Source organism: Schistocerca nitens, chromosome 10 (genome assembly GCF_023898315.1).
Source record: "Schistocerca nitens isolate TAMUIC-IGC-003100 chromosome 10, iqSchNite1.1, whole genome shotgun sequence".
Taxonomy (NCBI): Eukaryota; Metazoa; Arthropoda; class Insecta; order Orthoptera; family Acrididae; genus Schistocerca; species Schistocerca nitens.
Genome location: NC_064623.1, coordinates 55,842,755 through 55,860,106, shown reverse-complemented (window position 1 = coordinate 55,860,106; position 17,352 = coordinate 55,842,755). Strand labels below are relative to the sequence as shown.

The 17,352-nt window shown below is 37.2% G+C and overlaps 1 protein-coding gene across 1 annotated transcript in view; it reads left to right on the top strand.

The window, feature by feature from the left end:
• Nucleotides 1-17,352, top strand: part of LOC126209861 (mucin-17) — a 154,312-nt gene that overhangs the window by 63,627 nt on the left and 73,333 nt on the right. Inside the window, exons 8-10 of the mRNA XM_049938987.1 lie at nt 357-530; nt 3,853-3,937; nt 5,183-5,476. Coding sequence (XP_049794944.1) covers nt 357-530; nt 3,853-3,937; nt 5,183-5,476 — 553 coding nt within the window. The remainder of the gene's footprint in view (nt 1-356; nt 531-3,852; nt 3,938-5,182; nt 5,477-17,352) is intronic.

Below are 17,352 nucleotides of genomic sequence, written 5' to 3'. Positions count from 1 at the left end.
AAAAGACAAGGCATGATGCAGCATGTTTGCCTGTCAATAAAAAATAAACCCTTGGTCTGAAAGCAATCAGGTAAACTGAAGAGAAACTAATGGTGAGGTTCTTGAGGTCTTCCTGTACTTTTCTTTCCTTGTCAACGTAATGAAGTGTGCGTGTGTGTGTGTGCGTGCGTGTGTGTGTGTGTGTTTATTGACAAATATGGGATCGTGCCTCCACATTTGAGAGAGAAATGATTACTTTCATATTTTAATTGTATCTAAAACAAAGCCTTTCTTATTGACTTCTTTCCTAAGCCTATTTTAGTTAGTACCCCAGTCTGATTAATGATTGTAAACTTTTGATGAAATCTTGTCTACAGGAAAGTACCAATTGCAATGATATTGTGCAACCGCAGGTGCAGCGAACTTCTCCAGAGAAACGACGCCGTTCGCTGAAAATGGTGTTGAAGCAGGGCTCGGCACCCAACGGCAGGCGTGAAGGTGGAGGACATGACTCTGGGGAGGAGAAGGTTGAATACAGGATTTGCAAGGAGGTGTGTTCATATCTAGATACTTGCATGGCCTTTAATTTAATAGGTATGCTTCCGGGTTGTAATTTGCAGCCATGATGTCTAAATAGAAGATTGTTTGTTGCTATTGCATTCTAGGCGTAAAAATATAACTATGAGGTATGGTTGTAAAGTTTTAATCATTGCCTTATAAAATAAAGTTATTTGTTTGTTCACAAGTCCATATCTTCAATGCTGGTACATATTGGAATTCCTCTGCCCCAGCACTGTCACACACCACTGCAGGACCCTAAACAAAAGAGTACAGTCATTTGATAAAGTGGACGGTAATTTGTTTTAGGTGGCAGCAGAAATGTGAATTTCTTAGCTGTCTGATTTAAACTGATACAGTGGCAACATTTTCACTGCTGCCAAAAATGAATTACAATGTTCACAAATGTGGCAATATGAGCTTGAGGAAATGTTGTAAGAATTACCACGCAGTACTCCACGTTATCAATGAACTGTGCCATTTTGTTTCATTATGTACCAGTACTTGTGAACATGTACTGGAAGACAAACTAGTAATTAATTACACTAGATAAGACCATGTAGACACAGTTCTAAAGTGCAGGGAAGAGTTAATGACCTCTTCAAAAAAAGATTAGTGTACAGTGTGGTTATAATGAAACTTCTCATACATAGACAGCAAACTATGTACAGTATGGGTACCAATTTTATAGAAATGATCAGACTGTGAGCTGCAGGATTGCGTTGTTAGTGGTGTTAGTGTCATGGCTTGGCATTAGACACTGGTACTGGTGTGACGATGTAGGATTGAAACATAACCATCAATGTGGATAGCTGATTGCGCCTCAAATTGTTGAAGTTACTGTTGCCATGACTGAGAATGCCGGATGCAATATGTGATCTACAAGCAGTGCAAGATCTGTATTACGACAGCTGAACATTCTTTCAAAAAATGCTGCTAACAGTGGTGAAATGTTACTTGTACAAACTTCACATTACTCGCCAACTCATATTTCTTTCGAGTGTTGAAGTTCACGACGTGTGGCCTTCGAACATTTTGTAGAGTGATGAAACACACTTTGTGCTCAGTGGGCAGTGAACACACACAATTGTCACATTTAGGAATTGCTGTCAACAACTGTTTGTGAAGTTCCCATGCACAGTGAATGCATCACTGTGTGGTGTGGCTTCACGGCACAGTTCATATTTTGTCCATTTTTCTGTGAGGAACTCGGATCCTGGGGACCAAGTTGTGGAGCTTCAATGGCGCATGTCACTGTGGTCGGCATCACCAACATGTGGTCCCTACACTGTCGGAGAGAGGTTCTTCAAACTGCACGGTGGAGCTCCACCTCACATTGCTCGTGAGGTCTTTCAGTTACTGTAACGCATTTGGAGAAAACCGAATCGTTGGCCAATAGTTCCAAACTGCATGGCCACCAGGATCACCAGATTTGAATCTGTGTGGTTGGGTCTCCTGAAAGGCAGGAGGTTTGATAGGAGCATATTGAGGGAGGCAGCCAACATCTCACCTGAGATTTTCCGGGCAACGGTAGAGCTACCTCTAGTGCAGTTCCAGGCTGTCGTGGGTGCAGGTGGTGTTCACATTGAGCAACATTTGTAACCTGGAAAGCACACATGATCTGCAAATATGCAGATGTTACCCTCTCATGAGGGAATTAAAATGTGCTTCTTTCAGTGTTTTATTTTTTATTTCTCTTTGTTATGTCCTTATAAATGTTTCCCAAAGTTTCGTTGTCCTACAGTCACTCATTTTTCATGGGAATCGTATCAAATAGTGAATGTTCAATTTTAATCATCTTGTAATATGTCCATAGGCTTTCACAGCTAAAGGCCATTTCCATAAAATTCTTCAGACTATCATCTGGTGAAATGGTCACTATGAAAAATCTTCTTCTTCTTCGTGAAATGTTTCTGCTTGTGCAGGTCATTCACAGAGCTACTTCCAAGCTTCTCTTTTCTTCCACGGTCTGCACTTTAGCATTTCCTCCCATTCCAATGGTCTTAAGTTCACACTGTCTGTCCATCTTATTTGTGGCGTTCCATTTGGTCTTTTCCAGATTCTGTCCATGCTAAAGCTCTTCTTGGAAGTCTTTCTTGTCCCATTCTTTTAACTTGGTCAACCGATTTCTCTCCGTAGTTTCATTTAGGGGATTCATCTGAAGGGTGCTTCATATTGTCACAGTCTTTATCTTGTCCCTTTCTGTCTTACCCAGTATCCTTTGTAGTAAGTGCATCTATTGCTAGTATTCTGCTCAGATGTTTCTTTGTCTAAGACAAACATTCTGCTCCTTAAGTCAAAATTGGCAGATAATGACTTGTGCTCCACACTCTTTGCTGTAGCAGGTATTTTCTAATTATTTTTGATACACAATGATAAAATTTTGAACAATTTCTATTATCTCCAAAATTTCATAATTGATGTTTCCTTTCTTGGTTAACGTATTTCCTAGAAATTTGAAAACATCTACTTCTTTAATGTTTGTACCATTAAAACTTACATCCTTCATTTTTCATTGTTCTTGCTTATTTTCATTACCTCTCTTTTTTTTAACTTATTTCCATGCTTGCTTCATCAATTACTCTGTCAGGTATTTAGTTGTTCTTCCAATTTCTGCTCTTTTCTTCCCAAACATCACATTGTCTGCATGTGTTATGATTTTTGTATCACTTTTTGTTGACCTTATTTCCATGTCTGCTTCTTCAATTACCCTCTGTCAGGTATTTAATTGTACTTCCAATTTCTGCTCATTTTCTTCCCAAATCATCACATCATCCACATGTGTTATTCTTTTCATATCATCTGCTGTTGGCCGTTTTTGAACTTTCATTATGTGTTGCATACTTGAATTATAGGACAATACATTAGTTCATCATTTTACATTATGGCATATCCAAAGAATTTTATTCAAAGAGAGCAGCGTTGGCGTAATCTATTGGGATAACACTTACTGATGAAGCTAAAATTGCCTGCTGATGGAATTGTAAAATTCACCCAAAGAAAGGTGGGAGAGCTATTAAAACAACACACTGTCGGTCACAATTGCCCCATTAGGGCAAAGACAACAAAGGCACGTGCAGATTTCCTAAAGATGTGTGCATAGTAGTGATGTAACTATGTTGAAAAAAAGTGTAACTACTTCTTCTTCTTCTTTTTTTTTTCCCCACGTCATGTAATTTCTGACAAGAAATTAAGTGTACCTAAAATTTTTAAAACTGTCATCATTTCACATAAAAGTAATGTTGTTTCAGTATATCATTTTCTTAGCGGTTCCTGTGAGAACATCGTATAACACCGAATTATTGTGTGTTACAGAATGAGTTGTTAACTGGGGACCCAAGCAACTTTGGTGTGAATAACAAGAAGCTGGTTAAGAATTCATCCCATAAGTCCTTTCATGGTAAGATTTCATTTGTTTAACTGTCATATTCTTTATTAAAAGCTGTGAATATTTACCAAATCATTGAAGCTATGGAAATAACGTAATTTTCATGAAAATATCTGTTTTTGTAAGTTATTTATGGAATATCAAAGAAGTGGTGAATTAACTCTCATACAAAGGTATGGGCAATAAATTGCAGAACACCATTTCAGAAGTTGCAATATTACAATCGTTTCTAACATGCACTGAAATGGCATTTAAAAGGCTGTTTTTTTTTTAAGGAAATATTCACACTGGTAATTAAAATGAACTGCATTCAGTGTAAATTTCCAAATTACATTATATGATCAATTCTTTTCAAGTGCCTGGATATCTCATTATCAACCAGTTAAGACAGAAAGGAATAATGTCTCATTCTTTTACAGTCATCCAATTCCCTCATGGTTCTCACACTGTACTGTGCACCACTCTGTAGCTCTATGTTTAGAAAATGTTACCACAGTCTGTGTACAATGGGAGGATAAACATTTGACTTGGCTGGCAGTTCCATCCGAGGTTGACCTAACTCCAGTCTGTCAATTGATTTCTGTTACAGCTCATTCAATTTTATAGTCTCTCAATCCCATTAAACAAATTGTCTTGTGTTTCATTCATTTATCATGTTCCGTAGATCCCCATTGACCCTTACAGTCATGAAATAAGTCGAGGTATACCTTAAAAATGAAATAGTTGTTAGAAAACTACATTAATAACTGGAAAGGCATTACTTTGGGGGAAAAAAGCTACTGTTTCCTGAATCAAATTGTATAACTGATGCTTATGTCCTGTTTTTAGTGCAATATTTAAATGACACACTGATATTTACTACGGAGGTCCAGCTATTTCAGAGTTTTATGAGTATTGGCTTGTTCGCATTGAGCATTGCTATTTTGTTGTGCTATTAACAGGAATCTTGAATTATTGAACATAAACAATTAGAAAAAGTTTGTCCTCCTCACATCAACTGCTATATTACTCTCAGGCATTGAATTAGGCTATTTACAGATAACTCAAGCAATTTGTACCACAAATTTTTATGAAGCACAACACTGAGTGCATTGCCATCACAGAGGTGATGTACTGAACCTGTATCACCTCTGTTATAGCAACCTATTCAACTTTGTTTTCTTAATTGGTAGTCATTTTTGTGGTGTTTACTTTGAAAATGTTCATAACATTTATTAAATGTTGATCGTCACACATACTATTTTTTTTCTCTTCCAGAACTGAGTACAAATTCACCATACGTCGCGTGTGGCAAGGATGAGGCCCCAGCAGCTGCACTGGGCACCAGTAGTATTGAAGGGGTCTCAAATGGAGCAGCCCCAGGAAAGGATGATGTTGCAAAGCCGCCAGTAGACCTCATCATACCTGAGAAGAGTGCATCATTTTCTATACATCCTGGCCGACTTTGTTCAGATGTCTGCTCATATTGTTTTGGGAAGTTTGGTTCTCTGGACACCCCATGCCACATAGCCCAGCTTAAAACTGCTGAACGACAGCGGAAGGTCCTAGAAAGTGAGTATTATCTACAGTGCTTTCATTTACTTTGTGATTTTTCTTTGTGTGTGTGTGTGTGTGTGTGTGTGTGTGTGTGTGTGTGTGTGTGTGTGTGTGTTGTACATGCCTGCTTGTTTGCACTGAAACTGTACTAAAATACATGAATTCATTATCACAAATTATGCAGTGACACTTCTATTGAAGCATACATTTTGCTGTGAATGTGCGTACACCCATTTATTCGTGTCTATTTTTTTCTTTGTTACTTGATCATGTGATTGTGGACAGTGGTTCAGTTACTCAACTGACAATTATATTTGATCACTCTAAAATTCTATAACTGCAACTAGTGCATGATAACAGTAGTTATTTTATACCAAATAAAATTTTAATTGTGCCATGGCAGTATCATCTTGCAGCAATTTTAGTAGATTATGAATGCCATGTTAAATATATTTGTAAAATATTTGGATCCCCCTTAGCGTCAAAGGTGTCAAAATTTTACATTTCTGGAATTGTTTGAAATAAAGACTGAGAGCTAATAATTGTGTTGTGCAAACTCTTGGAGTAAGGATTTCAAACTGACATTTATTCGTAATATGATACTGTGTATTCTGGGGCAAAAAGGAAAAAAAAAAAAAATCTGTCTACAGCCCACTGTTAATTTGAGATTATTACTATTCAGCAACCAATTATTCTGTTATAAAAACAGCCATCATACTTTCCATGGTGCAGATGTATCACTGGCTGTGTTGCATCTCCTCTGTACTTGAGTAACCTCTGGGTGACTTGAACGTTATGACCTTCCTTCTAGGAAGGCTTTGTATATGGACTACAGTGAAATGTGGCTTCTATGCTTTTCAGGGGACTTTAAAAAAATTATGTAAATAGTGAAAATTACTTTTCATGCACATACTTGATAGAGCACCAGTGAGCCCATTCATTCAATGCTCTTACCTTTAATTTGAGACCCATGGTTTTACATAGGTTAAACATTTCAGGAGCACATTTGTAGTTCCTGCTAGTCTATCAAAAACTTCAGAATTGCAGTCTGTTTCAATGCCTTCTGGTAGATCTTTTCTATCTGGTTATGTGGTTCAAAAGGTGTGATGCAGCAGAAGTACAGGGTGACATAGGAAAAACAGGATTGTTTCCACAATCAAATAAAGCTAGAAGTGATGAAGGAAAGAAATAACATTCATAGTAATCAAAGCCTTACAACTTTGCCATGCCATTTATGAAACATTGATGGCATTTATCATTTTTTTAAAATTACGTCCTTTAGATGGCGTCGTCATGTGTGATTAATTTTGTGAAATCTGCTGTTGAGATTCCTCATTGACAGCTGCAACATCTCAGCTGGGATACTGTGAATTGCATCCCGAATTCTCTGTTTTAACTCATTTAAGGTTCTTGGTCAAGTCATATAGACTTTGCTCTTGAGATAATCCCACAATAAAATATCACAAACTGATAAATCTGGCAATCTAGGGTGCCAGGGAATGTTACCGAGTTGTGAGATCACACAGTTGCCAAACAATTCTCGCACGTATGCCATTGATGCTGTGCAGTGTGTGATGTCACTCCATCCTGTTGAAACCAGGCTTCTTATATGTTTGGAAAGTTGTTCAATGCAGGTGTAACGAAAGTTTGTAACATCTCCATGTAACTATCTGCATTGACAGCTATTGTGTTTCTCAGTTCATTTGCAGAAAAATAAGGTCCGATAATCACATGTGACGAAACACCACACCATACTGTCACTTTACTAGTGTGTAAAGGGTGCTCATGAATGTCATTAAGAATTGTATTTGTCAGTAACGGTAGTTCTGTTTATTCACATAACCTGTGAGATGAAAATGTGCCTCATCTGACACCCGCAACTTGTTCAGATATTCATTGTCATTGTTTATTTTTGTTAGTGTTTGTTGACAAGAATCCTAACCTTGTCCTTCAGTAGTTGCACCATCTGTAATTTGTATGGATGAAATTTTAAATCAAGATGAACAATTGTGCGAACACTCTCCCGGGACATTCCAGCCGCTGCTACTTGCTTACAAATCTAACGCCGTGGGCTCTGTAAGACAGACTCTGGAGAATGCACACTTCTTGGTTGTCCTGTTGGTTTCTTCTTGAGGGCAGTCCAGTCTCTTCAAACTCCCAACACTTTCATCGCGTGTTTCAACAGAATGGTATCATGGCATCCTAAATTACAAAAACGTCGAAAACCCCTCTGCGGCGCTACCAAACTATCACTGTTTTTATAAAACAATTTTATGGCTAATGCACACTGTTATCCACCACTGATCCAGGATTACTGAAATGGCAGACTATTTACTCGCTGTCACGAACCCGCAGTGCTGCCATCTGCCCATGGCTGCCACTACTCATTTCAAACATTCCCGTTATTCTGTGTCACCCTGTGTGTTTCTTTATTGTATTCACTACTGCATTTGGTAAAATTTTAGGAGAATTCTCAAAGTGATTACAAGACCTGAACATTTGTTACAAATATATGCTACCAACATGTAGGCAAGGAGCATACCCATTACTTCAAACTATAACATCTGATACAGCTAAATCTAAAAAACTTCTGAGAAAAATGAGCAAGATGTGGAGTGACAAGTGACAATACCTGAAACTGACTTATTATGTAAGACAGCGGACTGAATGAGAAAATAGCTTTCCATGAACATAATCATTTTGTTACTTTTATGAAGAACAAAATATAATTCCTTTGAGCATGAAGTAGAGTAAAATGCACAGATACATTTTAATTGTGCTGTCATGTCCCAAAATAAACACCACCTCGAAATTGCCTGCATTCTGAATGAACCACTGAAATGGTGTGACAGTAATAACTAAATATCTGTGCAATTTGTGTAAGTATTTAAAAAAAAAAAAAAAAGAAAAAAAGAAAAAAGGTTCAAATGGCTCTAAGCACTATGGGACTTAACATCTGAGGTCATCAGTGCCCTAGACTTTGAACTACTTCAACCCAACTAACCTAAGGACATCACACACAGCCATGCCTGAGGCAGGATTCGAACCTGCAACCACAGCAGCAGCGCAGTTCTGGACTGAAGCGCCTAGAACCGCTTGGCCACAGCGGCTGACAGAAGTAGTAGCAATAAGCTGTGCTGTAGGTGCCAACCCAAACACCACCTTGTCAAATTTTACATATTCAAAAATATAAAAGATACACAATCCACAATTTGATAGCGCTCCACAAAAATTAAATGTAGTACATTTTTTAACAAAATAATATCCCAACAAATCCATTGTAGCTGATACATTTTCCAAACGGGGCTCCACATCTGCGGCAGTTCGAAACTAGTTCACGCGTTCTCGAGAAGAGATATCACCGTAGTAGCTCTTGTTAATTGTCACCAACTTTCTTTCTGTTCTGAGTTATACTGAAATTTAATGAAACACAACACTTAATTCACTAACATAACGGCTATGAACAGGACTACGCAGAACCTAGTTATTACTAGGGTGACAGTGTTATGAGACAAAGCATTAGCATCATGAAGTGTTTAGACTTGTAATGACCTCTAATGACTGGGCCTGTTCGCATGTTCTGCTCAGTTCCACATTGCACAAACACTGGGAAATGATATCGCATCTGCTTGTGTGATACACATTGAATACAGACAGGAGTAGTACATAGATTCCTGGGGTGTGGGAAGGAGTGGAGCTGGCAGTAGCTTTTAAAATGCCTTTGCAAATGGCGACCCCATCATAATAATGCCCTGTATGTGGGTATGGTTATCCACAAAATTGGAGAAGTACCATACCGATCCGGACCTGGCATTGGCTGCATATAGGGCACCTGCATTGCTGGTGGATGTTTATAAACACTATATGAACATCAGCACCAGGCCAGTGCCTAAAAGGTCAATTACACAGGGGTTTCTTTTGTTTCATAACCTTTTTTTCCCATTGTGCAGTTTATGATTATGTTAATGCTGAAGCTGGTGCAAATTAAGATAGTTAATGTAGGAAATTTGAAGGAGCCAATAAATGCGTGTTGTTAAACAGTGGGAACACATTAATTCAGGAAATGCAAAAATGGGTTTATACTGTATAGTTTTTACTTTTATGAAGCAAAGTGTGAAAATTTTGTATCCTAAGTGAACCTTGCTCATAACAGTCACATTTAAAATAAAAGTTAGTAGTTTGGTATCCCTTCTTGCACACATTGAATCTCATGAAATTTGCCTGCAAAAATCAGCACTAGCTATTGTACAAATTTGGGTCACTGTGTATCTCCTAATCATGCTAACAAGTATTTTAGGGCCCTGTTTCATCAGACCATCTATATCTTGGTCTTCAGAAATTTCCATGAATCACCACCACCAAATGCAGGCATTGTTACTTCAAAAATTTCTATCAATTTTGTGCCTCACATGAGGGTGGTTTGAAAAGTTATCAGAATCACCACGAGAGGTCAGCAATAGCACAACAAATTGTTCCTGTGATATTCATTGGACTGTTGTCTGTAAACATGTGCCACGTCAGTGGTCTTGGAAGAGAGCTGTGGCGGTGACATGGCTCTGTTGTTGTTCCCACTTAGTGATTTGCAAAGATGGAAAAAATTGAGATTCGCTCAGTGATTAAGTACTTCATAAAGAAAGGTATGAAAACAAAGGACATTCATGCTGATTTCCAGAGTACACTGGGGGGACTGTGCTCCTTCATATTCAACTGTTGCCAGGTGGACAAATGAATTTAAATTTGGTTGGAAGAGCTTAGATAATGATCTACTCAGTGGTCAGCCAAGATGTGTCACTGCTCGAGAAATCATTTCAAAAGTGCACAGAATGGTCATGGAGGATTGCCAATTGAAAGTGCATGGAATGTCTCACATTTGCCAGATGTCGTCTGAAAGGGTTTATGGTCACAAACCGGAGCAAAAAGATCTTGGGTGCACTCTTATATCCCAGAGACAAAACAACAGGCAAAGCAGTGGAAACATGCTGATTCTCCGCCACCAAAGAAAGCAAAGACAATTCCTTTGACAGGAAAGGCCATGGCATTAGTGTTTAGTGGGATGCGAAGGGGATTCTGTTTGTAGATTATCTCCCCACTGGGCAAGCAATTGCTGGAGAGTACTATGCTAACCTTCTGGACAAATTGAAACAAAAGATATGCAAAAAAAGGCCAGGCTTAGCAAGGAAGAAAGTCATCTTCCATCAAGACAATGTACGCCCGCACACGTGCCATCGCCGGGACCCCCTGCGTGGGAAACAAGAACACTACCGCAAGACCACGAGCTGTGGACATCTTTCAGAATACCTAGAGTTTAATAAAGTGGATCCAAAGAGTATCAGAAGAAGATAATTCTTGGTTCTGCTACTACACATGCCCCTAAAAGAATAAATGTGGCAAACCCATTCTAAAAAGTTAGATTTCTGCTACAACATGAGAGGAAAAATTGTTCATGTTCCTGTCTTTAAACTTGAACAAGACATTTTGCACTCCCCTTCATGTGACTATTCTTGCATTTGACAAATTGAGTGTTGCCCTTCAGACATCTTCCCCCCAAAGTTCACACTTCTAATGGATTTGCCAAAGCAATTGTTCACCAAGTTCGTTAAGCCCAAAATTGTCAAGAGCTCCTCATTGCTTGAAGTTGAGTGCAACTTGATTCAAAACCAAAGAATTGATGATAAGTTAGTTGTTGTCATTCAGACTTCAAACGTAGTGAATGATCTCCAAGATACAAATGAATGCCTTCTCTTTTCATTAGTGAGAATCTACTTTTGTACTGCCTGTGACTACATCATCAACAAAGTTTCACTGAAGAATGATGTGTTAAAGCATGCTCAAGTTTCTAGGTTAGATAAAATTGAAGCTGCACAGATTTCTTTTCATTTGTTTTTTCTCAGAAAAGTTTTCTGGCATGTTATACAAGGAAGAGGATGAAACTACAGATTAAGTAATGAATGAGCTTCAGAGCCTGTTCACAGCTCTTCAGGTAGATGACACTTTGGCTGTAAATCAAGTTGCTGCAAGTGATTCCAATTGGGCACAGATATCAAGAATTCATGGAGCTAATGGACTACTTAAGAATTACCAAATTTCTATAGTAATGTACTTAGAATCTCACCATACCCCATAGCAATGCAGAATGTGAACATGTTTTCAGCCTCGTAGAACAAAGTTCAGATCATCCATGTACAGTGAATTTCTAGTGTCTATTTCTGTTTTGAAGACCAGGATTTGTGGTCCCTGTTACGACAAAATGTTTTCTCAAGACTTTTTGCAGGAAACTAAAAAGGCCACTACTATGATTTTAAAGTCAAACTAGCATGTGATTTGCGGTGTGTTGTGTTATTTCTTGCCTGTGTTGTGTTAAACAAATTTTATTGCATAAAGTCTTTTTCAATTATCACATATCTGCTTAATATACCAAAGAAGTCTTGTTATTATGCTCCAAACCAATATTCACCAAGCCTGCTGCTGTTTAAAATGGATTTCTCCATGATTGTTATGTTCGTCCACAAATCTTTGGTTTATGATGTAAGTAGATGAAATTTCATAGAAACATCCTGTTCAAAGCATGAATTATTATATTTTGTAGCCCAGAAGTGATACGATTTTTGTCAAGTTGGAGTATGTCGAAAATAGTTTGATTTTGTTGTTGTGTGTGATTGTGATTGACAGCCCTTTTCAAAAGTTGGCAGGTATGAAATTAAAATCCATTGACTGATTCTGAGTCCTTTTCGGATGCTACCAACTACAGCTAGCAGATGGCACAGTGTTTAACATATGTGATATGTCATTAAAATAATAACAATAATAAAAAGTAAAAATTGATTGTGAAATGGTTGTTCTGAAAGTAGGAAATAAAATAAATTAAAGAAACATTTATCATGCCTTTTATGAAGCTTGAATTCATATACAACAGCTGTGATGCTCTTACATTAGTGATATTAAGGAGATGACAGAGTGAAATTCTGCCAAACAAAGCCCCTGTAGAACTCTTTAAAATTCTAGTTAAACATTGAGTTTAAATACACATACGGCAACTTGTCCGCCGTACATGGTTTCAGGCATCATTCAAAGACATATCAAATGTTTCTCGAATCTATTTTATTTCCTACTTTTAGACAAAACATTTGCCATTTTTCGACACTTAATTTTTCAGGTTTTGTTCAGAATGCATGAAATATTATGTATTTAAATATCAGTCGGTATTCTATTATTATTGAAGAGTATATAGAGCAAGAGAACACAGAGAAGTTTCAATCGATGCTGTGAGTTGATGTTTGTGGACACACCATTTACATAACTCCCAGCAGCTGTTCTTGAAATATTTCAATTTTTCCCTGAAATCACTAATTGGTTTTCTTAAGTGCTTTGTTTACTTTCAAGCAGTTAAACCTCATTTGTAAAACTAGACCTCATGCTGCTCAACTGGATGCCCCTTTGTTTGGCTATGAAAATTAAAACAAAAATGCATTGTGTAATTTCTAGAGAGTCTTGTTTTTGTCCTGTTAAAACTTTTGATTGGATAGATAGTTTCACACACTATAACTCGCAACTTTTCAGCAGTCATTAATTCCACATGTCATTTCCCATTCCACAGACGTAGATGCCCTAACAAGTGTTGTGCACTAACACTGTCAGTGACAACAAAGCAATCAGCATCAGTCAGTGTCCTTTAATTTCAATCAGTTCAGCTTCTCCCATCAAACACAGTGTCAGGAGTCCTCTTGGAATGAATAAATAATATGACAGTCAATGGCTCCTAATGGAGACCATATAAGTAACCATGTTAAGCTCAGTTTTTTACTCTAATTTTAGAAGGCAAGAACACCAGGGATATTTAATACAATAGAATATTTAATAAAATAGTTTGCTTATATTGAAGTTGTAATTCCTGTTTTCAAACTGGAAATGGAAAATGCATTGCAAGCTGTAACCCCAGTACATATTTTCTTTCCCTGCCTGCTTGCTCTGTCACATGGCAGAATTTGTTGTATTGAAGTGAAATCTACTTTGGTGTTGTCTTCCCTTTTGTTTATTATAAACAGAATTCAGAGTTGCATGGCTGTTGTCCTTTTGTAACATAAGATTATTCAGCTTTCCTGAAATTTCTTGAGAGCTGTCGATAATTTTTTTTCTTTTTTAATACTTATTATTGTTTTGTTAACCTTGGAGACTATAAAACTAGTAATGATTAAGTTGCACTACTTGTATTTTATTGAATCTACATTCAGCACATCTTCCTAAATTGTGCTGCTGTCTGTGGACACATTATGGATCTCAGGTGCTCAGTGGGGTAAGTTGTGTGGTTATCCTGTACTGTCAGATGTAATTCCTTTTACATGTGTATATAGGTTTTGGCTCTTGTATTTATGTGTACTTAGGTGAAATACTTTTCCAACTCTACTGTGTGCATGTTAATATTCTTGAAAAACAAAAATAATAATAATCTGCTGCTCATGCATTTCCAGTGGTGATGTACAGGTTCTTATAAGGAGACCTTTATAGGCTTGCCTCCTTCGATTCTTTCATGCTTATAGGATTTGAAAGCCAGTGTTTGAACACCAATGTTCCTAAAGCAGTATGACATAATTCTTTAAAAAAAAAAAAAATGCCTTTGAAGAGTAAAATATTTCTGGGCACTGTTAAGTACAAAACATTTCTAGTTTGTTAACAATGTCGTCAGTAGCTGCGTGCACTGAGGAAAAGTCTTGTAATCGTGAAGTCTCCGGTTCAGTACTTGTTATTAGCAACTTTTTTTACTTTTATTTGTATTCTATATTTATTATCAAATGGAATTGTCAATGAATAAATATTTAATTATAATTTCTTAATAAAAACTCTGCCTCTTTATTTTGAATTTCTGGTTAAATCAAAATAACAAAAATCTGATACAGGCCTACAGAGTACCTTATTGTTAAATAAAAAAGAATTGTATATGCCAATAATAACTGCTGAATCTTCATAAATAAAAAGTATTTTATTTCCTATTTAATGTTTCTCATTTTTGTCCAAATTTTGATGTGTTGTGACTACTTACATTTTCATGTAATCAATAATTAAAAACAATAGCATTTCTATTAAAAATTCAGATTTGATATTTGTTAATTAATATTTCCATAGTTAATAAATAAGGAAATTAAATAAAAATCTTAAAAATTGAGCGCCGGCCGTAGTGGCCGTGCGGTTAAAGGCGCTGCAGTCTGGAACCGCAAGACAGCTACGGTCGCAGGTTCGAATCCTGCCTCGGGCATGGATGTTTGTGATGTCCTTAGGTTAGTTAGGTTTAACTAGTTCTAAGTTCTAGGGGACTAATGACTTCAGCAGTTGAGTCCCATAGTGCTCAGAGCCATTTGAACCATCTTAAAAATTGATGCTAGTAAGATTCGAACCATTGTAAGCCTTTAACTCTAGGGATATAGCTGCCAACAACATAGCTAATAATCTCGAAATATTTTGTTCTTAATAATGCTCAGAAATATTCTAATCTCCAAAAATGATTTTCGTCATAGTGGCTTGCCATTAGGAAATGTTTTGGGCACTGAGCTTCAAATACTGTATTATGAAAAAAAATTGAAAAGGCAGTGTGTAAGGTCACCTTGTTAATGGCATTCTGTCCCTTCCTTATGCAAACAGCTTTATTTTCTCATTGGCACCAATCTTTCGTAATATTGTTAGTTTCTGTTATGGACGTCTATATATTGTAGCTTGTTGCACGAACATGGAAATAAAAAAGTAAGTGGAACAAAAATATTATATTATGCAGAACTTCGGAATTGACAGTATTTTCTTTCATTTTGTACATGTAAAACAGTACTTTTAAGTTCAGATTAGCCTGTGTACGTCAGAATGTTTGTTGTCAGTCAGCATCTCTTCACAAGAAGAATACCTACTGCTTTTTAGTTGTTCCGGCTGCAGTGTGCCTGTTTGTTGTTAATGCTGTGGCATTTAGTGTTGCCATTATCTGTTCAGAGCTTTGTGGTTATGTTTGCTATATTCGTTTACTTACATGTGTATCTGCAACAGAATGTTCTGTACTGCTTAGTTGTTAAAGATGGTCTCAAAGGAATAAATTATCATTGCATAAGAAGATCAGTTTTATTTTATTATTGTGAGGTTTCTAGAATGTTGTAAAAGAAAATATGAAATCCAACCTATGTGGAATTCAGTGCTGTCTTAAATGATGTCAAATATTCTTTTAACAGTTTTATTGTTGCCATATATGGCAAGTGTTGAGCATTGCTGAGACCAAATATAAAAGGAGTTACACAGGAGAGAAATGCGTTCTCACTACAACACCCCTCAGGAGCAGTAATAAACCTATTTCTCCTAACAAGAGAAATACTGCCATAATACTAGTGTTTACTGATATTTGTCTTGAATTATATGCCAGTGTAAAAGGGTGAATTCATTTTACCAGAAAGAATGAAAGTTCCACATCGGCAGTGCTGAGGATGAGATGACAGTAATGAAAATTTTATGTAGATTGTTGTTGATAATTCTCTTTTCACATTGAACAACTATCACTGCAGTTTATCACCATAGCATCATGCAAAAACTGCACAGGTAAATGCTCAAAACATGACCTTAGTTGTTCACATAACTTTTATAAATGCAGCCAATTAACACCCTCAATAACTACAGATATATTGACAGGTGAGTTGTATGCCAATTTAAACCCTTGGTGGGAAGGGCTGCACCTAAACAAAAAACCCAAAGAAGGGCATATGCAGAAATACGTTACATGTCATAAACAAGTAGCAACACTGCCCAATTAACATTATAGTCATACATTGTTGATAGTGAAATATTAATCTGAAACAGATAAGCGAGTAGCACTAACTCTATTCTTCTGTTTTTTGATGAGGGACAGGACAGAATTCCAAGTATAATTTAGAAACAAACCTCCAACTGTGTGTGCTGAGTTCACCAAATACACTTGGCGACTAAAATAAATGTGACAGGAAGAGAACACCTTACCACAGAAAGTAGTTGCTGTTATAGAGGTAACTTGCTAGAACACAGCAACTAAACAGCTCTGTTGCAGGGCCAGCTAGGCTTGGGCAGAAGTTGGGAACATCCATTAACTAAACTTAACAATAATTTTTGAAGAAATTACCGACTTTAGTATTAAGATGAGGTGTGGCAATGTGGTTAAAAGTTGACAGTTGACTCGGAGTTGTATAACTATGAACACTGGAATAGTCCTGACCCCAGTGAACAATAACTAATGTAACTAGTAGACTGTCCGCCTGGGCTGTCCCAGCAAGGACACTAGATAAGTCCTCGTGCTGTCTTCAGTTACAGTATACACACACACATACACACACACACACACACACACACACACACACACACTTATATCTGCACTTGGTGAGTGAATGTTCATTAGAAAACAGTTTGCATAATGTCAGGCAGAAGCATGATACAGCGTGTGTTTTGTGTGCCCATTCAGTGTCTGACCATAACTACAAGGCCTGGCTGAAAAGCAGTGCCTCCAAAGTTTTTTGAAAAAACTCTTAAAGCTTTGTAAATAAAACAAATGTTATTAATATATTACATCTTTGTTCTTTATGTCTCTACCTCTAGAGGCTATGAATTGTAATGTGTAACATGGTGATTTATAATGTAAATGTTGGTGCGTGAGAAAGTGTGTACTGTAAAGGAGTTTTGTGTTCAAAGAGTTCATCCTCCCACAGAGCATCCTCTCCTTCACGGTGACAATGCCAGACCACACACAAGTGCTGTGACATCTACAACAATCAGACATCTTTGATTCACTGTCGTCTGTCATCCTCCATGCAGTCCCAACATTCGATTTTCACTTATTTCCAAAAGGTCACATTTGAGGACGTCACTTTTGATAGTGATGAAGCAGTGCAAGCAGAGGTGGGGTT